The sequence below is a fragment of the Chanos chanos genome, chromosome 4 (assembly GCF_902362185.1).
Source record: "Chanos chanos chromosome 4, fChaCha1.1, whole genome shotgun sequence".
Lineage (NCBI taxonomy): Eukaryota > Metazoa > Chordata > Actinopteri > Gonorynchiformes > Chanidae > Chanos > Chanos chanos.
The window spans coordinates 21,558,937-21,586,745 of NC_044498.1; the positions used below are offsets into that span (position 1 = coordinate 21,558,937).

General features: G+C 42.3%; 1 protein-coding gene across 1 annotated transcript in view; it reads right to left on the reverse strand.

The window, feature by feature from the left end:
* Positions 1 to 27,809, reverse strand: part of btbd7 (BTB (POZ) domain containing 7) — a 41,748-nt gene that overhangs the window by 10,174 nt on the left and 3,765 nt on the right. Inside the window, exons 2-3 of the mRNA XM_030771630.1 lie at positions 10,589 to 10,802; positions 7,479 to 8,600 (exon numbers count right to left, since the gene is read on the reverse strand). Coding sequence (XP_030627490.1) covers positions 7,479 to 8,600; positions 10,589 to 10,670 — 1,204 coding nt within the window. The 5' untranslated portion in view covers positions 10,671 to 10,802. The remainder of the gene's footprint in view (positions 1 to 7,478; positions 8,601 to 10,588; positions 10,803 to 27,809) is intronic.

The following is a 27,809-nucleotide window of genomic DNA, read 5'->3' on the forward strand; positions in this document are numbered from 1 at the left end:
GATTCCATGCAAGAGCCTTGTCCGTGGTTAACTTGATGCTGCTCCCATCGTGGAGTCTGAGTTCCACATCGGCAGATCCACTAATGCAATGACTCCTATTTAGAGACATCTGTCTTTGGCTCGCATGTGTTCCCACAGTGCCCTTTGACTTGGCTTGGTGAAATGTAGAAAAGCAAGAAAACGGGAGAGGCGGACGCAGCCCGGCTTCTCTGAATGAGCCACTGGGCTCCAGAAAATGAGGACCTGAAATGAGAACACTGCATTCTGCATTAATCTGGGGGCCTAGAGAGATAGTGACGTGATGTACTAGATGGGGGAGGGAAGGTAATTGTGTGGGAGACGTATGAAGTTGAAAAAGAAGATGAAGGAGCCAGCAGATTTGAGATGTTAGAGAAAAAAATCTTTCTTTTCAAGGTGAATGAGACTGTGCTCAGTGAGATATTCTTAAAAATGTCTGTGATTAAAAATGTTGATAATCTAATTAGACAAAAAAATAAAAAAATATAAAAAGAAAGAAAAAAAGAAAAAGGAAAAAAGATTGGCAGGGAGCCAATTAACAATGACTTAAAAAAAAAAAAAAAATTGTGGTTTAGCAATGATGCTGACTGAACATTTCTGGAGGACAATGTCCTGCAAGCAAAGACAAACCAGTAGCAAGGTCAGTTCATGTAAAATACTGGAGGGGAGTTCACAGCTCATTTTACACTTGGGTAAACATTATATTGGAGAAGCAGCACAGACAGCAATGAAATGTGGGGGCAGATGAAAGTTGAGGGCAATATCATAGGGGAATCCATCAAGTGCTGTAACCTAATTAATGACTCTTAGCCCTGAAGTCCAAGGTAGGACTGAAACCAAAGAGTTTGAGAGAGAGAGAGAGAGAGAGAGAAAGAGAAGTGTGGAGAGATAGAGCAAAAGATGGAGAACCCAGAGGACGAAAACATGAACACTTAACTTTTGACTCTCTTTCGCTGACCACAAACGAAAACCACCAGAGTCACAATACTACATGTCTAAAACCATAATGGGTTATTCCATAGGAAATCATAGGAAAATGGAAATTTTTATCCAACCTCAACTTTCCGCAAATGTGTGCCATTAATGTTCAGGCACCGATTTATGAACTCGAGTGACCGAACAAGAGGCAGAGGAGGTCACTGTTGGTCAAGACTCTGACACCCATCCAAATAAAATATTCCTGTGCTTTTTGTCTCTGTTTTCTAGAAATAAAAGAGATGATTTAAATCATGAAACTCAGCCAGTGTCACAAAGAGGATATTTCTATGTGGTGCCAAGTCTCCGCCTGGTAGTCTCCAGAGACAAAAATGAATTATGGAAGATCGGCTCCTCCTGTAGCCACACCTAGACATTAGGCGGCTCTGACTGCAAAGTTTCAGAACTTTCCACTCCAGTGGCATTAAAGCTGGGAAGCCTGTCACTCGGGCTTTGCCACCGTGCCAAAGGCGAGTGAGAGACGCATTAAGAGCCTGCTGACTCCCACCCTCCAGAGTGAGAGGAACAGTACCACAATCCAGAAAAAGAAGTCAACGGCTTGTTCAGAGATGAAAACCAAAATAACCCCATCCTATTGTGTGATCTCTTGAAAAGAGGAGCACTTTACACTCACCTTCAGCCAATAATGGCCTGAGCAGAGACCACTGACCAGCAAGACTAGTAACTATCAGTCTTAAATAGTGTCATCAAGAGGGACTGGCAGTCTTACGGCGGTTCACAAGACTCACAAGTCCTCCATCTTCATCACAAGTCCTCCATCGTATGTAACCATTTCAAATCCATTTAAACTTGGACAACCGTATTCACCCCATTATTGGCTCATTTATTCAAAAACCTCCTTTCCCTTCCCTCAACCTTATTCCACAAAGCTCAGATCCAAAGCCAAAGATGGCCTGGGGGGAGGAGCTTCAAACCAGTCTCTGAAGTACGGCTGTGGCCAGCTCTGCCCCTTCTTTAGCAAAGGAGTAAGTAACTGTTTTTTTGATGTGGTGAGGGAGTCAGCCCCACACACTACCTCAACAGAGAGTGGTGCCAGGGACTGTTTAGTCTGACTGCTTTTGACCTGTCTAGATTCATTGTTCCTGCCAGCAGTGTAACCCTTCTGCAAGGCTAGCTCTACAAGTCAACGCCGAGCGCCAGCCTCCACCCTGGCAGACTCTCAGGAATGACTGGGATTAAGTCAGAAATGAACACTCCTGAGGAGCAGAGGCTGGAAACAAATACATCATAAAAGGATGATCTGAAAACACAACCAGGATTAAAGAGGCATTTGTGCCATGTGATCGCTTTGCTGCTTAAATACATGTAAAAGCATTCAATCTGATTTCACTAACTCTATCTACAGTCATTCTGACCCATTTATGTTGTTCTACACTGAGATTCCTGGGCTGTAACCCATAAATGAGCAAAAACTAATTCACAAAAACAGGCAATGCTTCATTTCACAAAATCTCCTACATGATTCTAGCATATGTCACCAACCCAGAGAGAGACAGACAGAGACAAAAAGAGGGGGAGAGGGAGGGAGGGGGAGAGAGAGAAATAACACTGTATGGTGCATCTGAAATGTACATGTTGACATTATTGAGAGAAAAGAGGACCTAAGGATGAGAGATGAGAGATGACTGGGCATATCTGAGTATGAAAGGAAAACTGAAAGAAGACTGATACACAGAGAGAGACATAGAGAGAGATATGCTAAGGTAGAGAGAACTATGAGGTAGGTCACCTTGTCAAGCCAAAAGTGTCAGGTAGCCTGCTGAGAGCACCCAAAAGAAATATGAGAGAGGGCAATCAATGTCTCTTCATGGAGACAAACTGGAACAATTAAGAGCCCAGCAGAGAGAGGACCCCTTTTCATCAGTGCAGTTAAGTGAGTGAATCTGCTTTTAAAAATACCTATGAGCCCAGAGCAACACACACACACACACACACACACACACACACTTTGAGACAAATATATGCAAATGAAAAGCATTAAAAAAACAGTGAAAGACTAGTGTGAGAGCATGATTAATTTCTGTTTTTATCTGGCATCTGCCCTTGTCTGACTCTCTCTCGTGACTGGATAAGGCATTTTTAAGGTGCAGAAGTGGAGGGAGGCTGTGAGGGTGGGCATCTCTGTGGCAGTCTCTGTCAGTTCTGGACCTGCCTGACTCCGGGGCTGAATTGGTCCCACTCGTGCTCGCTGGCTGAGCGTTGTCACTTGGTGTTATGCTCAAACGCGGCGCAGTGCAGGGACCACTGTTTTACTAATTCATTCACTGCCTACATTTTCCATTTCATCCCACTGCATGCTCTGCAGCTTTTCCCTTTGGTGTGAAGTGCTTGAAATGCAGACACTTTTCTTTCTTTCTTCCTTTTTTAAAATTCCAGTCTTTTTAGGTGGAGACCGTTTCCAACCATCGTGACAAGTCTGGAAGTCTTTATTTACATCGTTTTCATGGTTTCAGAACTGTGGGACCGCAGCACATTGTCTGTAAATGTGACACTTGACACACGTCATAACTGGTCAAGGACACTATTACTCTGAACAATATTTCTTTTCTAATAACAGAAAAAAAATCCAACAACTACCCCCTCCTTTCACTTATATCTCCTTGTACATCAGGCACAAAATTTCTGACGACCAGTCTATTGCTTCATAACTGAGCTATCATGACTAAGGCAAACCCCCTCAAATGGGACTGAGCATGTATACCAAAGTCACAACCAAGCCTGATGATTCCAAATAAAGAATCTGTCTGAGAACTGTGCTGTATATTGACACCTACAGTTTATCATGGTGTAATATCTCCATGTTACAGTTGTTGCATTGTCCTTTAGCTGTGTGTGTGTGTGTGTGTGTGTGTGTGTAAGACGGTTGGAGATGTGTCAGTTCATGGGGACAGCACACTGATAAAAAGGAGCAGGTAATCTGGACGATGCCATTGGGAACCTGCTATCTCAGGACAGTGACAGCAGGAGCTCAAACGAGGTGTCTTCCATCCTGCAGGTTAGTAATCAATAAGTCTAATAATTATGCTTCTCTGCAGAGGCCAACCCAAAGGGCAAACTCCGTATCCATGGGACTCGCTAACACATTCATTACAGCCGCCCCGTCTACCTGTTGTGCAAGTCCCAGCGCTGACTGGCTGTTAAATGGCTAGCCTGCCTCCATTTCTCAGAGGTCACTTCTATTTCCCCTCAGGAAGCAAGCAGCCCATGCTGCTAAAAGCCCATCCATCTATGCTGTTGTGTGTGTGTGTGTGTGTGTGTTTCCAATAATAAAAACAGCTACAGGTTCAACCTTGGACTTTCCATTGAAAAATATGGATTGAAAAACTTCTCAGTTTGCTCTCGTTTTATATTCTGTTTTAAAAATAATAACAAGCATATCTACATGAAATCAGAGATTATTTCTATCATGCATATCCAATTAAGCCACACCCATAATTACATGAGCCTGGCTTGTTTTGAAACACTAGACAAAACCCCACCTCATAGGCCCAGTTTTGATGAGTAATTGAAAAATAAAATAGCCTACAACATTGAATTGAGCAATCTGCAGTATAAATATGAATATTAGGCTAAACATTTTCTTAACTGACTCTTCGGTCTCTCTGACCCAAAACGCTCAGCAGGGTGATAATAAGATACACTGATCCCATTTCAGTGGTTCACCAAAATCTCAGACTGGGCCAAACTCACCATAATTTCAAGTGAACCCTTTCTTGCTCTTGAGAGAAGAAGCGACAGAGTGGCGTGTTGTCAAGGGAAACACCATCAGAGCCAAATCACTGGGCCATGCTGAGACAGCTGAATCTGATCACTCCCTATCCGTTTCATCTCACCGCTGACTAACAGGTCACGAGGATCAGCTAACACTCCACAGCTTCTCTCACACTACACGCCGTGTGTCAAATAAGGATCCAAACAGAAGGAAGAGACTTGGCCGAGGCGTTTCTCCTGAGAGTTACACGGGAGTCATGGCCAAAGCCTCTCTGATTGGACCTGACTCTTCAAAGGAGGAGAAACCACGTTCTTTTCCCTTCAGGGCCAGTGAATGACTGTGAGTCAGAAAGCATTGAAGTCGTAAGGGGAAAGAGAAGAAAAAACAAAACAAAACAAAACAAAACAGACAGCTGCTCACATTTTAAGCCCTCAGCAAGCAACAGTAAGAACAGTAATTTACGCTGTGTGCTTTAATTGTATGTTGATATCTGGTGGGCTTATGCAACATCCTTACTGTGGACTCTGACTCGTTACCTGAGTTACACTTGTCAGTTCACCGATTACGGTCATGTTACAAATGCAAAAATGGTAAGGGGACCAAAAAAAAAAAAAAAGATATGGCTGAAAAATTATTTACAAGATCCATAAGGCACAGTGCAATTTGTCCCTCCTCAAGGAAATCCAGCAGGAGCGAAATAAATAAATAAATAAAGAACCATTGAGTCAATAGACTGTTTGGAGAAGTTATTAATTCATAGCACAACATTAATTACAATAAAAAATGAAATGTTATTGCATGTGTAAAGAGCCCTGACCAAATCCCTGGTTCTAGCCAGATACAGAAACAGTCGGTTAACAATAATGCCTTTGAAGCGGACAAGCTGCAGAGAGTTTATCCTGACACAAAGATTTCAAATCTGTTCATTTGCCAAACAAATTGCATTCATATTTATAAGTAACAAGACGCATGGCCAAAGATCTTACTAGGCAAGAGCTCTCCTTCCTGATATTAAGTGTTAATTTTGAATATTCTGACACTACTAGCACAATTATCAATAGTTTTTGCACGATTAAGTCAATGATAAGACAAACATGGCATGCAAAAAGAACATAACTGTCTAATCAAAGAAGGGGCAATCCACACTTGACCACTAGTTCCTGATGCACACTCTCAAAGGTAAAAAGCTTGGCCCCAATAACTTACAGACATTAGAGCCCGACTGATACAGGATTTTTCAGACCGATACCGATTTCGATATTTGATGATTTAAAAATCTGATAATGATATATCGGCTGATTTTTTTTTTTTTTTATAGAAACACATAACATAAACAAAGATTTTCTTTAACATTTGTTCTGTGTAGTTATTTAAGAGTCCTCACCAACACAATGCAGTTTAAAAGTAGACTTGTTTTATTGTCATAAATAGTACTTTGAACAAAAGTACAACAAAAAGTTTTGATAAATAATGCAGTAAATTGATACAGTGACGTAGAAGAAACACTGCTGTTGAATGCATCTAATACTACCCTACATGACTGTAGTCATGTCATATCGAGGACTTGCGACTTTGAGATTTCACACTACACGTTTGAAAGAGAAGCTAGATAACTTTGTTTGGCTACCAAGCCATGTTAGATACTTGTTCAGCTCACGTTTATTTACGTGTCCCCCCCCTATTTAACCCCTCTGGTTAAATAATTTCCAACGCGCTGACTGTAACTACAGACATGCGAGTCGCAGATATATTGCTTCGTTTAGGTAAAATAAGTTAAATGCTATAGTTTAGTCTCTCATTAACGTTAGTGGTCTTCTACTGATAAACATGGCATTAGCTAGGTTTGTTGGTAACCTAATTTAGCAATGGACAGTGTTATAAGCTGCTGTAAACTATGTTGCCAGAGAAATTTTAGAAGTGACGAGGGAGAAATGACAGGAATGTTATTTGTTTACTCGCTAGAACTGCCACACTGTTTCATAAATAAACCTACAATCAAGTTTGTCAACAGCATAGTCTACACCACTCAACTACCATAACGTTAAACATAATTCTGATGTTTGACTGACTGTACCGGCTTTCACGTTACTGCAGCAAAACCAGGCATGGCTTACATGAATGTCATAACATGGTTGAAGGATCTGGATTTTCTGGCCATCTTCCATCTCTTTTTTTAATTGTCATTTATCGGCCGTTATAAATGCCGATACCGATTTATCTGCAATTAGCTCATATTGGCCGATAATATCGGCACACCAATTTATCAGTCAGGCTCTAACAGACATTTTGTCAAAAATCAGTGACGGTGCCTAAAATATAGACAACTTCATTTGGTCCTGCATCCCAAAGCTCTCAAACGGTATTATGAAAGCCAACAGAATGAGAGGCTCCAGCCATGCCAGTTTTGGCCAACATTGGCTGATATCTTGCCATAGTTAGAACAATATATATCCTACTAATGGAGAAAAGAGAAAGCAAAGGGGCTTTCATTCCCTAAGCTAAAGGCAACTACTGGGAATTCCCTGGCAGCATTAATCACAGCACGATGCAACAGAGCCTGAGCAACCTCAACACATTCCACCAACTGTCCCCTGACAGCTAGTGAATTAATTAGGCAGTAAACAAAAGCCTGAGGCATAAACAGGAGTGGGAGAGAGAGAGAGAGAGAGAGAGAGAGAGAGAGAGACAGAGAGATGTCGATGCAGGGTTGATGAAGACTGACTGAGGTGATGGAGAAGATGACTAGATTCACCTTGAGCCAACATGCTGAACTCCAAGAACAGAGCGATGTGGTACAGCTCCATGGCTTCCTCCGCTCGGCTCATGCTTCCTCTCCCAGCCACCAGGGCCTGCACTTCTCCTAGGCTGCCCACTGAGGGGCTCCCACGCAGGACCAGAGAAAGGTCCACCGCGTCCGTGTACATGCAGTGGAGGATGACGCGGGCATACTTCTTGGGGATGATGGACTCGTCCAAGATGATGCGTGTGGGTGTCTGCAGCGTGCGCTCAGTGATCTCCTCTCCGGTGCGGATGCGACGCTGTAGGAGGTTCCGGAAGAAAGGGGAGCGTGCAGACAACACGGCTTTGTGGGCTCTCAGTTCTTCTTCGACAACACCAGGGACTCCAGAACCTGCGCTACCGCCTCCAGGAGTCCCTCCACCCCCAACCCCAAAACCTTCCACCAGCTCTGAGTCAGAAGAGAAGCTGAGCAGAGAGTCATAGTAGCACATGTGCTCACAGAGGCTTCGCATGTCGGCCTCCAGCGAATTGGGCGTCCCAAACTCCTCGCTCAGACGCACGAGCACATCCAGGTTCTGCAGTCGCACGTCCTCTGCACCCAGCTCACCCGAGTACAGGTAGTGCAGCAGGGCGGAGAACATTGGCGCGTCCATGCCCACTGTGCCCACGTCCAGAAGCACCTCGGCACCGTAGCCGGGCGAGGATGAGAGCAGCGTCTTGAAGAAGGGGCATCGAGCTGCCAGGATGGCACGATGGGCGGGGAAACAGGCATCCTGGAAGATAAGGTCCACATCAGTGCAGTACTTGTGTTGGTACAGGGCAGCCAGGTCACGCTGAAGGGTCCGGGCCTCGGGGCGAGCCAGGCCGGCCTGCAGACTGAGCTCCTTGAGGGCAGCCGTGCCCTCGTACTCCTCCACCAAAGCATTGGCATCACGCACGTCCCAGCCAGAAAGGAGCTCTCGCATCTGCCGGGCGTGGTCGGCGGAACGACTGGACTTGCGTCGCTTGATGAAGCGTCGCTTGAGTGTGGCTAGTCCCGAACTCTTCTTCTTTTTGTCCTGTGGCTTCTCTGGCCCATGCTCAAGACTATAGAGCTTTGACTCACCTCCGTAGCCCTGTGGTGTATACGACGTCCCTGTGAACAAAGAGAGAGGAAGTGAGAGTGAGAAAGGTAGACAACGAAGAGGGAAAGGCAGAAAAAGCATACAAGTGTCAAAACCACAAACCATGGATTCTGTATCTATGATCTACATATATAGATACAAACTAAGATATTTAAATGAAAAGTTGGTCACATAGACACCATAACATAAGTTTATAATAATGCAATTACATACACAGCTAAAATGAAGTTTACTGTGCTTTCTTAGTGGAACATTGCTAATTTGCACTGAGAGAAACTTTGATGAGAGGTGAAAGAAAATGCTGTACTGGTTGTCCGGAAACACCACATTCTCTCTCAACTTGAATTTTAAAAGATACAAATCTCAACAGCCTCTGCTTTAAAGCCATGTGAAACACAACAATCATGACAGGCATTTCAAATTAATGAAGGTATTTTCTGACTGTTCTTATCCTGTGCACTGATATTAGGCAGAGCTGCATTCCTAATCCACTATTAGCAAAGTCTAACAGGAGGTACCGCACATGAAAATGGTTTATGTAAAAAACGGCTTGCATCTGACTGAATGAAATTTAACAACTCAAACATACAAATGCACTTCACAGAAAGACTAATGAATTGATTGATGGTATCCACCAGCGTGTTTACAGTGCAGTCCTAATGAGGCATACATAAAACACCTGCTGTTTGCATCTTTTATTCTTTTGTACCGATTTTCTAAAGGATCAGATGGGAACGCAAGATCTCTGCAGGCTGACTCCAATTTTCATTCAAGGCCTCTTTCGGAAGAGGAGAGCAAAAATGAGAGGAACAAGATCAGGAGAGGACACTTTTCAGAGGTTTTGGAATAGAGTCTATTAATACTGAATTAGTGCTGAATTAGCACTAAAATATCCTAAGAAGCGGTGCAGCTTTTGATCGGCATCACCATCAGTCTGGGAAAACAAGGAACTTTCTTTCTTTTATTTTTTTGTAGTCTAACTGTTCAGGTTCAGAGGAGTCCTATGAATCCCTAATATGAACACTGGATTTTCAAAGTGCTTTGGTTAAGATAACTGTCAGTCCCTTTAAACGGTTTCCCTGTTTGGAACTAAAAATAACCGATGTGTGTCGGAATAAGAGACGTCATGTTTTAAAAGATCAAAAGAATCAGAAGAGATCTAAAAGGACAGCCTTCAGTGAAACAGATGTAGCTTTTTATAACAGAGCACTCTGTGGAGTTGTCTGTATTCTACAAAATAAAAGAAAAGGGGGAAAAAAACGTGGGGCGGTGGGGGTGATCAGGCTCTGCGCTCCAATTCAAAGGTAGAAAAACATGTATTCCCAAAATGATTTCTACAAACAGAGCGCGTACAGCTCCCCCCCCCCCTTTCATCTCTGAATTTCGTCGTCCTGATCCAAAAGCAGAAATGATGAGATCAGCCCTTTATCCTCCTCAGTAAAACCATCTGAAAAGCCAAAGACAGTGTTTCCCTTAATGGCACTTATGCTTATGGGAAACGCTCCATTTCACATCTCCAGCCCTGCTGTCACGAGCTGTTTCAAAGTCCAAAGCTCTACTTTTCCATTGTTCCTACAGACAGCAGGGACAGGAGAATACAGATGGGGCCCAACCTTCAACAGTATACAGGGAGAAACAAAAAGACCTGTGGAAATCTTCAGTAAACTGCTGTGCCTAACGACATTCTGGAGTACTGATGGAAAAGACACTGATACACATCTATTTGGAAAAGGTGAGAATATGGAAACCTGGTCTGATTGTTCACAGATAACAGACTTAAAAAAAAGAAAGAAAGAAAGAAAGAAAGAAATTCACTGTGATTATTTCCAAGCATCTCTCTCCAGCATTACATAAGCGTATCAAATCACTCTGCCTTCTGCACAGTTTGTCTTCTCTAAAACAATCTATAGGTGTTAGCAGTAAACTCACGTCTCCCTTTAAGAGAGAAAGAAACAAACAAAGGCAATCATAGAACAGAGTGAAGAGCAAAACGTTTCACCTATGAAAGTCTGTTGGGTCTGAGAGCTACCCCCAAAGCGAGGGGAGCAGGAGTGAGGGTAGCTGGAGGCATTCACACCCATCTTCTCCTTTGTCCTCCTCCTCTTATTCACGCGGACGGCTGGTGCCACCCTGCTGGATCATTCCGCCGGCAGCTCCCCCGGTTCAGCACCGTGATCTCAGACGTGGAGACACTGCAACGCTGTCAGTCATTCCTGAGAGAGAGAGAGAGAGAGAGAGAGAAAAAGAGAAGCAGATGCACCAATCAGTTCAAGCGGCATCAGTTCCGAATTTGCAAGGTTGTTGTGAAAAGCTGAAACACTACAAACTACCTTGGGCCATTGATCCCAGTGAGAAAAAGCACTAAGATATCATTGCAATAGTGCAAAGAACATTGGCACTGAGCCTCATTCCCATCATGCTCTGGTCCCTGCTGTTCTGTTGTTATTGAGCTGTTTGAGAGACACATACGGGTGGTCTGTTTACTAAGTCTGAACGATTTGGCTTTGTTTTCTTTTGTTTTTTTTTTTTTTTCTTTTTGAAAATCGCATTTACTTTTTTTTTAGTGCCAGACATTAGCTTAAGTGGTCTCAGTGTAGCAGCGTAGAGTGTTCTAGACTGAGACTTATAACCGATGGGCCAATTTAGTACATCGCTGGGCAGCGTATAACAAATTTTTCTTTGAACCAAAACCAATGATCAGCTTTGTGGTATGTGATTGGCACTATAGCAAAATGCTTTGGGGGTTAACTATTGCTGCGTTAGGATTACCCCCCCCCCCCCTGCACAGAGCGGGGAAAAAAAGCTATTGGCGAATCCCTGATATTTATGTTTCGTTTTACGGTCCAATCTTGTGCTGCCAGAATCTGCTCTAGGGGGAAGTCACCAGCAGTTCAGAGAGACATTAAGGCTTAACTTTCCCTGCGTGCAACACTGGGGGTGGGCGTTTTTCCGGTCTGCAGAGTGTGTTCACCGACATAGCTAGGATACCTTTTTTAATAGGGGGGCTGTTAACTCATTGGGAAAGACAGCTTGTGAGGGAAGCCACACGTTTTCTCTGTCCTTGAGGAGAACTTTTGACCAGCTAAGCGTTGATATAGGCTGACCTCTGTAATCACTGTGTGTGTGTGTGTGTGTGTGTGCGCCTGTCTCCACTCTCCACACCTTTCTCTCTGTTTCCCCTGACCCAACAATGAATCATTTTGGTTTGTAAAGTCCCTGAAGGAGCACGGACAATCTCGAGTTACCACAGCACTTTGCTCTACTCAAACCAGAGCGAAAGCTGACAGAAAACAAAAACAGAAGACATTAGGGTCCAATTTCATGTCTAGTCACAACATTCATGGGCACTGCATATGTGTTATGACTGATTTTCCTCCTTCCTGCTGGTCTGGAATGTTTTGCCAGATCAAAGTTCTTGTTTTAATAGCTCGGGTTTTGGAGCTGAGCACAGGACTTCAAAAGGATGTTAAAAGAATACATGGATTGAGCCTTTAATAAAACCAAACAGCCTACCTGTTATCAATCAAATCAAAATGAACCGAGCCAATATTACACATCATTAGGATCAGTGTCAGGATTTCACAAGTCAAAAAAAAAAAGGTCCAGCACACAGCAGGCAGTACTAACAGTCCACACAGTGGAACCCTCAAGATTCGTGTAAGTTTCTAAGGTGTCCTTCTGGCTCGTCTCTGATGCCTCCAGGACTTTCCAAAGGGGTATTCACAGGTTGAGCAACCAGTCACAAACAGTCCAGACATGAATTCGCAGAGGACGGAGGAAACCATAACTCTCACTTCTGAGCCTTTTTGGAATAACAAAATAATATGTAAGACTCAGTCAAAACAAGGACATGAAAGAGGCAGGGCAGAGGGGTGGGGCTGAAGCATGCCCTTATTCTGGCAGAGAGGAGCTAATCTCCACAGCCAAATGAATCTAAATCCTCTTCAGAACTAAGCAACAATGCTGACAGACACAAACATACTTAAGCACAGACAGGGGGAAAAAAAATAATGAAAAAAAAAAAAAACCTAGCTACCCTTGGTACAGTCCAACATTCTGTCACCATCTCTTTTTACTGTAAAATTATGATGACAGTGAGTGTCGAGGCTGAAAAACTTTCCAGGAAAAAAGATGGCGGCATTGTGGCATGAAAAAAAGAGAGACAGGGCTCATTATACAGACTACGTATTACCAGAGGGAGGGGGCCAAATTACTGTCTAATACAACAAGTATCCCGCGACATGACTGACATGAGTGGAGAAGGAATAAATTAATACTCGTCTGAGAGCGCTGCTCCAGAACATTCTCCGTCAAATCAAAAGGCGGCTTATGCGGGCAGCGCAGTGGAGGAGTACATCCATGTGTTCAGCGATGGTGTCTCTTTGCACTGCTGACAGCAGCATCTATAAATCACTGTCTATAGGTCAGGATCCGCTAACGACAACGTTTCCTGCCCATCTCTAGAGGTAGACAGGACACTGGGGAGGAAAAAAGAGAGGAAAGGAAGAGCCATAGAGTTTTCTCATCTCTCTCTCTCTGTTTCTTCCTGTCACTTTGACAATTTAGGTCATTGCACCAGAGATTCATTGCTGTTCATTTACTTAATGTCTTGTCTGTCTCAGTGTCCCCGCAGAACAAGGGCAGAAGAAGACTCTCAAATATCATTTGTGGTCCTCGAGTCAGGAAACAGTTATGAAATTGAGCTCATGGGGAAAAGCCACATTGAGACAAACATTATCACTGCATTTTCATCAATACCAATTCATTGTGAGGGTGTAAATTGTGGTTATGTATTCTGGAAACGTCAAATAAATCCTTTCAAAGATGCTTAAAACCTATAATCCAGATGTTTCCTCCCAACCAAAACCCATTCTTAGGCTATATAAGCACAATCTAGGATAAGAACAATACTCCAGTCTCGAGTCATGCTGGGAATCATACTGAGAAGAAGAAGAAGAAGAAAAAAAACAAGGATGCTGAGGAGTTTTTCAGGCATGACTGCTCACATTTCTCAGTGATAAACAGAGACTGCTGTGCTATAGCGCAGTGCTGGGCTGATAACTGCTTTTAGCAATTCTCCCAGCATAAAACTGCATCCAAATTCACCACCGCCGAGTGTTTCAAAGGTGTCAAATTTCAAAACTTTTTTTTTTGTCTTCCTCAGGTTCTCCAAGGGTGAAAGAGGAAACAGTGAGTTTCTTTAAGAAGCGTAAATTTAGCTGGCGAGAGTTAGTGCAGGCGTAACTTGTGAAACCTTGCGGCACAGCTGAAGCTCCCCGCCCCGAGCGTCTTCACTGGCTTTATGTGTGCATGTGTTTAAGGCAGGATGGGGGGGGGGGGCACAGCACGGCACATCTAATCAAAACAAAATGCTATTACAAGCAATGTACTTCCATTTGGAGATAAGGCAAACGGCAGAACTATTCCAGTGTGTGTTTCTCTCCATGAGCTGCTATACGGACAGAGGCTGGACCTATCTCTGCATGGTACCAAACGACTATTTTCCCCTTTTTTCCGATTCAAATCATGAATGTTTACTGTTCTGCTAAAAGGCAATTTACCACTACCTATAACAAATGATATACTTGTCAAGGCGTCAGTCAGTCAGACGAGAAAAGTTAGATTATGACTGATCAGTTAGATTATGACTGTTGCTCTGTCTGGTTTCAACAAACACAGCCCTCAGTGAAGCAGTGAAGATGTAGACAAATCATTGCTTACACAGGTATTCACACACTGTTCCTTACACAAAAAACGCTCTGTCTGGCACAGAAGGAAGCATCTGTCACAATCTTGTCATGGAAGTCACTGTTTCTAAGCCTCGAGCTTTTTAAGGAGCTAAGGGCTTTGAACTGATAAAAGAAAAAGGAAAAAAAAAAAAAAAGAACTGAACTAGCCTGCAATAACTACCGTAGATGTTTGGAGAGAAAGAGGGGTGAAGAAAAGAACATCTCACCAAGCATTAAACTCATTGGTGAATCTATTACAATTTATGCTGGTGTGGCAGCCAGTGGAACAGGAAATATTGTGCAGGAGGAAGAAGGAGAATGGAAAATTTGATTCATTTGTTTCAACTAGACATCAACAAATCCTAGAAGTTAATGTCCCAGAGTCGGTCGAGAAACTGAAGCTGAAAACTGGTTTTCAGGAAAACAATCCCCAAATGCCCCAAAATCCAGCGTGAAGGGCTCACAGGAAAGTGGTTTTCGACTGGCCGTCACAGTCCCCCCGACTCAAATAGGACTGAGTGTCTCTGGGGAGATCAGAAACACGCAGAGCATGCGAGTAGACCCCCGAATATTTCTGAGCCAGAAACATTTTGGAAGGAACAGTGGGAAAAAATTCCAAAAGCAGACACAGACTTGTAGCTGACAACAGGAAACGTTTGGAAGCTGTTCTGCATGCCAGAGGAAGTGTTACTAAATGTGGGCGTATTCTCAATCTGAAAAAGATGCATTGAAAGTCGGAGAGATGTCACGTTTAACTTTATACCATGAATAATTAGGCTTAGCCTCTGTCGGCTCAGAGATTTAATGAAACAACCACTCCAACTAGGACTGGCAAAACTTCTGCAAGAATTCAACAATTAAATTTCATATCAAGCTGTAACAGCTTGTGACACTGCGTTCACATTATATTTGCCTAAGGTGTCCAGATGTGTTTTTAAAGAGCCTTGTTCCAAGCTGAACCCAGAATACTGATAAGGTTAATCATGCTTGCAATGTTTAAAAATTTTGTTTTTATTTCACTTCCACATGGTTGACATGATCGCAGGACTAAATGAAACATCTGTCTGACCATGACAAAGCCAACAGCAAAAAGTCTGACAATTCACATGCAGTTCTCTTACTTTCAAAATGGTACTTTTGTTAAAAAACAAAAATGCCATTATATAATTACAACAAATGGCATTAAAAACAATCCTGCATTGGTATCCATCAAACCAAGCTAAGAATGTGATGTGTGCTGTTTGCCAGTTGACTGGGTGTGGTGTCGACCGGGAGAGGTCAGAGAAGTTCTTTAAGGGGAAGAGATGGAAAAAAAAAAAGAAGTTGCTAGAGCACGTTCTACAGGATTTGCATTATTCAATATTCATATTGTTATGCAGCGCATAATGTGTCTCCTGTTTTCCGAATGCACAGAGAAATTTCTGTTTAAGTCTTTTCAGTCAGTTTGACTGATCGGCTTGTTGTTATGATGCACAGAAGAAAAGATAATAACTTGGTACTTGTCTCTCTCTAGCCAACTATGAGAGATCAGAATGACAAGGCTGTCCAATTTATTCTGAAAGGAGGGAAGGTTATCCCTTTGTAACGTTTAAATGGTTTTTGCAAAGAGGATCGCTCAAACAAGCTGAGTTCTGTCACCCTGACACCGAAGAATCCAGTTTTAGATGGTTTAAAGGAATCCTTTTCAAAGAAAGCCTTCATTTCAAGTGTCATTTCCCATGAACTACTACTCCATTTTGACATCAGATGTGTGAAGCACGCTGCCCCATGCTTTCACACTACGCGCTGTTACACTATCGTTTCACACGATGGGCCATGGTCCTATCGCCTCTCGCTCAGAGGTGCCGCACTTACTTTTCATTTCTGGCATGGCATGAAATGCCCTCGCCACTCGCATGCCATACCATCCTCCATTAATCCACTTCTTCAGGGTCAGTTTGTGATTTTCTGATGATGCATGATTAGTCATGTGCAAACAGAGGCTTAGCATTAGAGGGCTTCAGCTGTCACACAGGGATCTGTTTACTTCTTTACACCATTAGCACGTTGGTTTGCTTTAAAGGAAAGTTATTTTCATCCTGCTGAAATTAGAGATAAAATATGCTGATTTTTTTGAGGGGAGGGGGCGGGGGGAGTGCCAATATATGGAAAGAAGAAAACCAAATAAAGAAACCAAATTAATATTGTGTTGCAAAACGTTTAAGAAAGGGGCATTGCGATCGATTTGAAAAAATGAACTATGTATTTCCCTGAAAAAACACCGTTCCATGATATAGCTTCAGTCTCATCAACATCCAAAATTTATATTATAGCATAACATGTACTTTGGATACACTTCTGAGTCGCACTTCAAAATGGACATTTAGATCAAAATTTGGTTTATATCAAATACAATACATTCTCAATAAATTCTTCAAGGGAAAAGTCAGGCTACAGCTGTTTTCCTAGAAAGCTCAAAATGTTTAAGGCTATTTTTCTTATGTAGCTTAAGAGATCATTACGGTGCTCATCTGAAATCTGGGTAAAGAAGTCCCAGCACCCCATTCTTTCCTGGATCCAAACAAGGAATAGTTTAGCATCAGGGCGGCCTGCCTGGGTGTGCCTCATGTGGTGGGTGTGTCCAGCTGAGATTCAATCTGGCCTTGAGGTTTTCAGTGATTGAGCACGACCCCTGCACGCCTGTACTACAGACACGAGCACGTTCATGCAGCGAACACGTTCACACATACTGTCCGTACGAGATCACACAAAGTCACTAATCGCACAGATTCTGTTACGAGGCCAGGACGTCTGATGCACAGTTATGCATCGGTATGCAAGGGGAAGTGAGGGCCTGTGAGAAAATAAACAACGTTATTTGGAAAAAGAGGAGACAGGAAACTGAGAGGCAAACAAGACATGCTGTTAGTATTCAATCGCTGGTACATATAAGCAGTTGGCCCATTTCATTTTGCTGTTCTTGGACAAACTGCGATTTCAACATCACATCAAAGCGTGTAAGCAAAGTGGTGAAACCCAAAAAGAGAGAGTGAAAGTTAAAAAGTGTCTGAAGGACAACAGTTTACCAGACCACTGAGCAAAAGCAATGTCCATAGAACAAAAAAAAAAAAAAAAAGAGGGGGAAAAAAAAAAAACAATCCTCCCAAATAAAGGGCCCTCTGTTTGAGTGGCTGTGCGTTTCACTCCGAGCGGAGAGGGAGAAGAGGGGAGCAGTGGGTACTCCGTGGCAGCTTCCTGTCGGCCATGGCAGCCTGGATTATGTGAGACTAACGAACGTGGACAGAGCCAAACCACACCGAGCCAGCTGCGCCTTGTCTGACCCGCCCATCCTCGCTTTTCCCTAGGCATTCCCCAGGAATCGGTACCGGACCGGCTAAAAATCAGACCCAAGAATCTTGCATACATTTATTCATGCTGTTATCTTCAAAAAACACTGAAAGCCCTGAGACGAAAAGGCATCAGATTAACCTCAAGGAAAAAAAAAGAAAAAAAAAAAAGATTTGTGCGATCTCTGCTGAAGAAAGCATGTCAAGTGTATAGCTCCACACAGGATATGTGTAAAAAAAAAACCCCATCAAATGTGTTCACTTCTGATAACAATGCCTGACCTCTAGCAATTCACATTCAGTTTGTTTGTTTGTTTGTTTTTCAGATCAAAAATAACAGCACCACAGAAAAACAAACAAACAAACAAAAAAAACAGCTAGACCAGTATACTGTCCGACAGTGAGGACAGTGCATGTAATCTTAAAACACACATGAACTACTCCTAATCCCATTAAAACCCCAACCATGACCTTAAATTACAGGCTCTGGGATAATGCTGTTTTAACTTCCAAAAGACTCACGCCGGGGACTGAACACTGCCGAAAGGGTGGATTTTCCCCAGAGTCCCCTAAACACATCTGTCATCGGTTAATTCCAAAGATGTTTTGGAGGCACAGTTGAAAGGACTGATTCACACTTATGTGATACATGGATATATACGATGCCTCTGACAGCTAAGTTGTAATGTGTGGGTACATTTGAGGTTAATGCCAAACATAAGTCTCCCTGCTTGACCCAAACAAGCAGCGTACTGTGTACAGACAAGACCAACATTAGGGATGCATGAGGAGAAATGAAAGGCAAATATCAATAGGCCTACTTGGCACCTGTTGGGCTGTACGGCCTACAGAGCTGGAATTTCACTTTGCTATCGGGGGTAGGACTCCCGGCGTAAATGGGCACCACAGGGGCCGCTTTAAGTTCTGCGAAGGGACTTTGTAGTTTTCCGCACTATGAGTACACCACTCACTTTAAGAGACTTAACGCAGCATTGGAGTCGATCTGAGCATGCTCACACTTGTCATTCCCATAAAACCACACATCACTGAAAGTAAACAAATTCAAAACACATTCTCGTAATCCTTGGCAACTAATGCCAACAAATGTATAGTGGTTAAGAACAGCACACAGACATACTCAACTGCAATTTAGTTGAGCATTGCACTTTGAATCCCTTTGTGTTAGCACTCTCAGTTTGGTCAAATAAATCATAAACACGGGGGGGGGGGGGGGGGGGGGGGCACTGTCGTTTTTTAAAACCTTTAAGAGCTCCATGAGTTTGTGCTTACCAATTCATTCACAGCATGAAGTAATGTGTTTTTATAAGGCCTGTTAACTGCTCGTTGGTGTGAGACTGCAATTCCCAACTCTGTGTGGAGAACTACACAAATGCTCTGTACTGTACTGTCATTTCAGAGCCAAATTACAACAGCACCCACCTGGAGGTCACTGTCAACGTTTTCTCACATCACCTCCAAATCTTTATAGTGGCAGTGCAGACTGTGAATGGAGTAGCACATATTATTGATAATACCAAAAAAAAATTACTATTATCATACAAAATGACCATTTATAAAAAGGTCTTTCTAGCACTTCATCTGCTTCAGCACCAAGTCATTCTACACTACTGGTGCACGGCCTGTTTCATTCTTATCAGTGATGGACAAATCAACTGTGCAACCCAGAATTTGTTAAGGAATTAAATTACATGTTGCTAAGGAAAAAGGGCCACTGTCCACAAGTGCTGAAATTACATTTTATCATGAAGAAACACATGCAGAGGAAGTTATGTAGACTACAACCACAGGAGCGGCACTGAAAACAAACAGCAGCTCACGAAAGAGCCGAGTTCTTTTTTTAACCTGTCATTTTGCTTAAAAGACCAAAGTATACCATTCATATGATTAAACAGTCAAAGGGTCTATGGCACCAAGTCTGTCCAATCTCCTGTGATGTGAAAAACGCTAAGAGTCTTATCTGAACCCCAGTGCCTCCGCTGACTGGGCAAAAGGGGTCCATCGTTCCGGGAGTGAGGCCACCCCCCTGCTGTCCTGTTCCTTCCGACGATGAGGAGGGCTGACATTTCGTCAGCAGACAGGCTGCCTCCTCGGACAGGATCGCCCTTTACCAGAGAGAGCTTAAGGAATGCGTCTCCTAATGCGCCTCCTGCACACTCCCCCCTCAAATTGTGAGATTCAGCAAATACAATCCCAACAAAACATCTAATTAGGCCTTAAAGGTCAGACTAGCGAAGAGACAATGGGATGTTTCGGCCGGGTTTGGCCGTGCTCCAATGAGCATTCACGTCGAGACCGAGATAGCGATTGTTGTTCGCTGCAGAAGTAGAGGGAGTTAAGAAAAAAAAGGGAGCATCCACTCACTTTGTTTGCTTAGAATTCCTCCTTGGAGATATCCTTTTAAGTTTTAATGAAGGCATCACAGTATCAAGACACAAAGCACTGGAGCATAAATCACCTCATCTTAGCTGAGCTAATAAACAAAGAGGAGGGTATAAGTCTTAGGGTATACAATGGAGGCAATAAATATGGATTCACAGTGACAGATGATCATATTCAGTAAGCAGGGGCGGGGTCAGACAAGGTCACAGAATTAACACATCGCGCTAAGCCTTCCCTTTCTCATTTCTCACTCATGTCTCTTTCAAGCGAAATCCAGGGACTCCTTTTCAAACAATAAATCAAAAGAGAGTCAGTGTGCCCGCTATAAAAAAAAAAGGAAATCTAATTTGCTCTTACTGAACTAAGAGCAATTCATTTCCTATAAAATATATCATTTATGTGCCTTGATGAAACTGTTTTACCAGAGACTGCTGTAAAGTAACTGCCACTCAACTCAGTCAAATCTTTTCCATCTCTCTGTGTGGTTGAGCTTAATGGTAAAATAACTGACAAACCCAGCATAATGAAATAGACTTTCAGCAGGAGTTCGGCAGGCTTCTCAGTGGTGCCACGTCTCATCTGCATTAAGAAGGTAAGCAGTCATTCTTAAAAAGAAATCAACAGGAGAAACACTCCTGCTTTGGCTCAAGCGTTCAGCAGATGCCGTGAGAAAATCATAAGCTCCCTGTACCTTAACGAAGTCAGCTGCTGTGTTACAATGTACATTAGAACTAAACTGCTTTCATCCCCGTCTTCACTCTGCTGTCAGAGAGTAAAACAGGAAAAAACCCCCAAAACAAAACATGTTCTGTTGAACCCCAGACCATTCAAATCTCACTGTGCATAATGCTACAGTTGTATCTTAAAAACAGACATGATGATGGCAGGCAATTTACTCTTCTCTAGTAATTAAAATGCTTCATAAGTGATTTGACAGCCACCCTATTAAAGTCAATGCTTCACTTTAAAGCTTGGCAGATATTTCCTATTCCAGAGTGTGTATATTTAATTGCCAAGCTGGCCTTCTGTTTATGGTAATAACTTCTAAGCCAGCGATATCTTTATCGATCTACTCTCCAGTAAAGAGAGTTAGTGCGGTAATGGCAGAGGTCTAAGTTCATTTTTTGGATGGAAAAAAATGATGTGAAATCAATTTGGTTTTGGCTGTGGTGATTACCGTGCAGACCAAAATAACACTTACTGAGAGTAACCAATCACAAAACCCATGGACGCAGAGTCTATGCTACTATGTTACTATGTAGACTTTCAGTGGAGAAAAGTTTCTGACTCAGACTAGGGATGGGCACGAGTACTTGAGTATCGTTAAAAATGCTCAGAGCACTTGATACTGTGACACTGATCGAGTCCAGTACCAAACAACACAACATAAATCCTTCCAGAAATGGGCCATATCTTCATTTAAAAGAAAAAAAATCTTTATATAAAATTTTCTGATTGGTTACAGTGGCATTGGGGTCAGAAACTTACAGTCAACTGAGACTGAACAGATGGCAATCATTTCAGAGACTGTGATTGGTTAAAGTGGCATTGGGGGCGGGAACTTACGATCTACTGAGACTGAACAGATGACAAGGCCAAAGCTGTAGGACTAGCTATATGGCTATCAGTGGCTTCAAAAACGCACAGTGATGTGTGGAAAGATGTTGACAAAATTGAACAAAACACAGTGCAGTGCTGGTTATGCAGCGCAAAGCTGTCATATAACTTTACTACTAGTACAAAGCACCATCACCTCGCATCACACAACACAAAATGTCGAGCGAAAACGAATAATGTCTTTTACTACAGTCAAACGTACATGTGATGCGAGTTGAGAGTTACGTTTACGTGAAATTAATACCAGAGACGTGTTAACAGTGGAAGTTCACTTGAAATTAATATGAGGGATGTGGTAACAGTGGAAGTTGAATTTTATTGAAGTTTTTATTATTCTTGCAATGTGTGAGGTTCAGTAGCCTAATGTTCATGCTCAAGAAAATACTGTTGTTAAACTGTGAGGTTTAAGCAAAATATCCAGTTATCCAAAGTATTTCTTTATTTTAGTCCAACTTATATTGTGCTTACTGGTGGTTACACTCGTTGCGAGATCAGCCACACCCCCCCGCCCCACACCGAAGCATGGGATGGGAAGAAATAACCTGAAATGGTAGCTGTATTATGTGTATTAAAACAATGCACATGGATGCAGCACGATATCAGAGACAGCTAACTTCAAATGTTCAACAACGTAAGCAGGAATTAAGCCTCTAAAACCCAAATCTTGATGACACTCAGTAAAATAAAGAAATCAAACCAATACATTTGAGCAAGCAGCTCTCTGTGTGTCGTCAGGAGATGGAATGATTAGCTTATATATGCAATGCAAATCTGTTTGAGCTTAAGGCACAATCCATTAACACGTGCAAAACCTGGCAAGTGCCATTCATAGATCCAGATGATTAGCCAATGATGACCAAACAGAAAAATTAATCCTGCCTGATTAACACAAGTCTTTGATTCGTCGATATCCGGGACTGATGCCAACACCAGAAAAGCCCAGTTCCCTTTAACACGATACTTCTCCTTTCTTGTCAATGAAAGCACAATAGCACATTTTTCTGTAAAATTTGTTAGGGGAAAGATGAATAATACTGAACTGGCATTTGTTCTGCAGAACAGAGCAAGCTGTAGCGCTCATTCCTTATAGCGAACATGGGTTGTACAAAAGACTGGAGGTGTTGGCTGATCGATAACATCATCTACCACTTGGTTAACTCTGGGGGTTTTTCTGCCTGTGCTCCAGCAGGTCCTTTACCTCCCCTGGGATTTCAAAACACGTGATGCATGAACACATCCTATTAAACCTAGTTACTATGTCAATACCAATGTCAATAACTATGAAATCCTGACTGCCCCATGTATTAAAGAGAGAAGAGGGGAGAAGGACGGGGGGAGGGGGTAATATGGGAATGCACTGCTTCATCTTCCTTTAGCTTTTGTTGACCTGATTTTTCTCTTTTTTTTTCATTTTTGAAGGAGGGGGGGGTCTGTTTTGTCTTAGTGACGAGGATCCATTTCTGGATTGGAGAGGATTTTTTTCTTTGTTCCCAGTGGGTGGCTAATCTCACTGGGAAACACCCCATGCCATTAAGCTTTCATTCCGCACGCTCAGATACACTACTCCAGCTGTCACGGTTTCCCGACATGGTTTTAACCACCTTAGCTGACGTAACCTGCGACCCAGAGGACAATAATATGCAAGAGGACGAGAGGAAACATGAGGAGAAAAGAAGCCCCGTTTTCTTGCGTTAAGAAAAAAAGAAATGCTTAAAATGGGGCAAGAGAAGTGAAGGGAAAAGCAGTGATTAAAGATAAAGGTGGAGAGTGTTGAGCTCTTGAGCTTGAGATGATTAGGGCTTTTTCCATGCTGCCTAAACACAAGAGACATCATTACAACTTAAGGTATAAAAGGACACATCAATTGAAACTTTGGTTAATACAGACGGTGGGTAAGCTACTGTTGCTTAACTCATCATCCAAATTCATCAGCGCTGTGCATCTGATATCATATTTTAAAACAAATCAATAGATTTCTGTGTTTAAGAGGAAGCTTCCTATCACAACATAATTTCAGTACAGTTTTCATGGTCTATTTTCAGCAAAAATGTATGGGCAAAAATCAAAAAGCACAAGGTGTACAGCTACGCTATTTAGGGGGAGGGACTGGCTTTGCTTCAGCTGCATGACAAAATGTGGCATAGTCAGTGTATTGTATTGTGGAACAAGTCCTTCTCTGGCCACTCATTTGGCTAGTGAATTGTTGTCATGGTAACGTAACCGGACAGTAACACAGCAGCCTACAGAAAGTTTGTGCCTCACACAACAGACACCTATCGTTCACCCTCAAGTTTTGCAATTTACAATTTAGCATTTAGCAGACGCTTTTAGCCAAAGCGACTCGGTAGCGTGATCCACACAGGCCTGGAGTCCATTAAAGTATGACCAATATCTCTGTGTGTAGCAAAAAGGAAAACATATATTCAGTGCATTCCTGGGAGACCAAGTTCTGTACATGTACACACACAAACTGTCTGTGGTCTATTGTCCTGCATCCAACAGAAGAGTTACCTTTTACAGTAATAATCTGGAGCTCAGTGGGACTTACACAAATACGGTGCAGACAAGTATGGTCATGCATTTAGATTCAGTGTCCTCCTGTCCACTGCAACTAAGCAAGAACAGGGATACGGGGATGGTTGTTTTTTCCTTTCAATGGTGCTATACACCCCATGTAACCCAGACAATCTGTAGAGAGTTGGGGATCCACTAAAAAAGGTCAGCATTAACACCCCATCTAAATGAATCCTCTATCCCTTCTCCTTTAAGAAGGGAAATGCTCGATTCACATCTGTTCTTGGTGGAGTGACGTAATGACCAAGTCCAGAAGAAGCTAGCGTTTGCGTTGTGTGATTTATAGAATGCTGCACTTCAGGGGAAATGATGACATGTTTTAACCCAGGTGAAATAACAGAATGAGTGGAGAACTGTGACTCTGAGCTGATCAGGGTGTGTGTACACAAACCAGTTCTATGAGAGATGAATTAATGTTGCTGCTATAGGAAGATAATTACTGTGGTAAGTGCATTTTTTATTTCCATAGGTGATGACAAGAAGAAATCATTAAATAAACTGGCAGTACACAAAATTGACTAATGTCTAAGAAGACTATGCTAGGAGCCGTCTGTGGGAATAGAGGTCTCTGGAAACAGCAGTAACTGGCAGGCTTAACTAATTAAACAACACACTCACACACGCACACACACACTCTAATTAGGAGGAAAGCTATTGATAAACAGTAAACTCCTGTTTTCTGCATGTCTCATTGAAAATTTCAGACACTTCAAGATCACTGGTGCACACTTTTCCCTTACTTTTTAATAAAGTAGTAAGGATAGCAGAAAAAAAAAAATCCAACTTTGGTTGTACAGCAATATATTGAGGTGAAAGTGTGCTGAGTAAAAGAAACATGCTGGAAATGCTTTTCTGAGTCTGAATAACTCTGACAGAAAGACTACAAGCTCACTATCATCTCTCAAACACTTGGAGTGTGAGCCAGGTCCCACTGTGTCAGACTGCTGATGCATTCTCAAAAAGCCTTAAACTAAGACTGAAGACGTCCAGTCAACGCACAGCACACACTCCAAGATTAAATCATTTTACACGTTCTTTTTTTAAATAAGATTTTATACAGGCTGAACTGTAACTCCAGAATTAAATTGGCTTTTTTTTGTATCTTTGCATACAGACGCTCATCAGAGGGTCAGACGGTATGTATGCTGACAACTGTGCAGTTCCTTAAACACCCCAAAACAAATATTGGTTGCTTGGTAGGGGGGAGGGGGCAAAAAAAAACCCAGCGAAGTGTCCTCCTGTCTATTCAATATGACATCATTAAAAAGACAGCTCCGGGAATAGTTCTAATCAAACGCCAGCTCCTAAATATAGCCTAACACTAGGCTAACACTAAATATTAGGCCTACCACAGCTCTCTGAGCATGGCATTCCATCAATGTGTTGTGGTCAGAATGTGGGCACTTATGCTCAATTCCACTGTGTTTAGTAAGCAGTCAAAGGGAAACAGCACTCAGCAAAGAAAACAGTGTGGCAGTTTTTTGTTTTTTTTTTGTATTTTGGCCCTTTTTTTTTGGATGAGGTGGCACTGTGCAGACCACAATATGGGGCGAAAAAAGTCACTCTGAATACACCCTGCCAAAGCCAACACGGTAATAAATACAGGCAGTGCCACCAGGTCCCGGAGTTAGAATCTGAAGGGTAGAGTCTTTTGATATCTGTGCAAAAACAAAAACAAAAAAAAAGGGCAGAGAAATTGTGTGTTGGAGAGAGATGAGGGGTGCTCATCGGTGGGCTCTCTCCTTCTCCATCAGAGTCAGTGGAGATGTATTTTCCACAGGGAAATATTCCTTCAAAAATGCATTTGACTGAACGAAGACATTACAGCGACCAGTGAGACCACAATGAGAAAAGGGCTTTGTGCATGCAACTCAGCATTTTGGCTAAACCCGCATCTGCTGATTCCCAATGCTTCATTTCATTCTAGAGATGAGGGGAAAGAAAGAGAGAGAGGGAGGAAAAAAAAGAAAACAAAACAAAACAATGAACGCCAGACACCGGGGATGTGGATGCCTTGAAAACCCCAGGTGGGAGGCAGTGTGACTAGACCACTGTACAAAAGGATTTTTTTTTTTCTTTTTGAGGAAAAAAAAATGTTACCAATGGGTGGGGGTTAGAGAGAGTGAGAGAGAGAGAGAGAGAGAGAGAGAGAGAGAGAGAGAGATAGTGTCCCATTTTCTTTTCCCTAACCAATTTCTCTCTCTGCTGACAACATGCAGAGGTCAGACAACAGTGCTTTTGAAAGAACCTTCAAAAAAAAATAAAGAGGACTTCACAAGTCAGAAAAAATCTGTGTAAAACAGATCCTTATTCTTGGCATTTCTGAAGTACTTGCATCATTTTAATGCATCATGGACTACAGTATGGTAAACAACTTGCTTAGGATGGACAGATCAGGGGAAGAAAAGATTACCCCAAATGACAAATAAAGACATTATCCTCCACAATTGAAGTGGTCATTTTGTATTACCCCACAGTGCAAAAGTAAATACAGAGAGTCTGTTTCTAACCACTTCTGTTTTCCAGCATCATGGAAATGATGGGAGACTTTTGAACTGACCATCTTATAGATCCATTTATCAATGGAAGAACTTTGACTGGATATAGGTCTGATAACTGAGTGCTGACAATCATCTAAAGACCTCTTAACTGATCAGGGTCCTAATCACGATGAAGCAGGATCTACTTCGAGTGTTAAGCCATTTAGGGTTTGAAAGAAAGAAAGAAAGAAAGAAAGAAAGAAAGAAAGAAAGAAAGAAAGAAAGAAAGAAAGAAATTTGGTCAAAATATTACAGGGCTTCTGTCGCCACTGATCTGAAATAGGGCTTGAAGGCAACAGTTCTACATCACAAGCTCACATTAGAGGGAACATTCACTTCACCAGTTTCACTCTCCATACGGCAAAGACAGAGGATTTGCATTTCTAAAGCCAGTGAGCACAACTGTGACTGACTCCAAGTCATGATTCACATTATAACTCAGTGGTAAACCTAAACTATATCTGTGACCACATCTGTGAGTGCCTGATCGTGGACGGAAGAACCCAGTTAGAAATGGCTAAAAGGAAAAAGAGGAGAGGAAAATTTATCAATTTCAAACACACAACGCGGATTGCTTCAGAAGTCGTCGTTTTTGCTCTCCATCTCATGTCAGATAATGACAGGAAAAATGCATTATGGTAAGGAAACAAAATGCAACTCAATCCCAGCAGAATCATGTTATGTGCTTATATTACTACAATAGAATAATGATTCCCCTTTCTAAGGCATTTCACTGACAGTCTTATTTTAACTTGTTTCAGCTCAGTCAAATGGTAGACTAAACTTAAACTAAGACAACAATTTCCATCTTCAAAAGACAATCTTCCTCAGTAAGGACAAAATATAACTGAACTCTACCAAATTAATTAGATTAATGATGTTATACTAAAGAATAAAACAATCCAAAAATCAAATGAGCAAATCATTTCTTTGGGGTATAAAGGAGGAGACTAGGCTGGCTGACATCAATGACATTGGATTGAAAGTCTTAGACCTGGAAACTGCTTTTTTTCTGCAAGAACAGAAGACAAAGA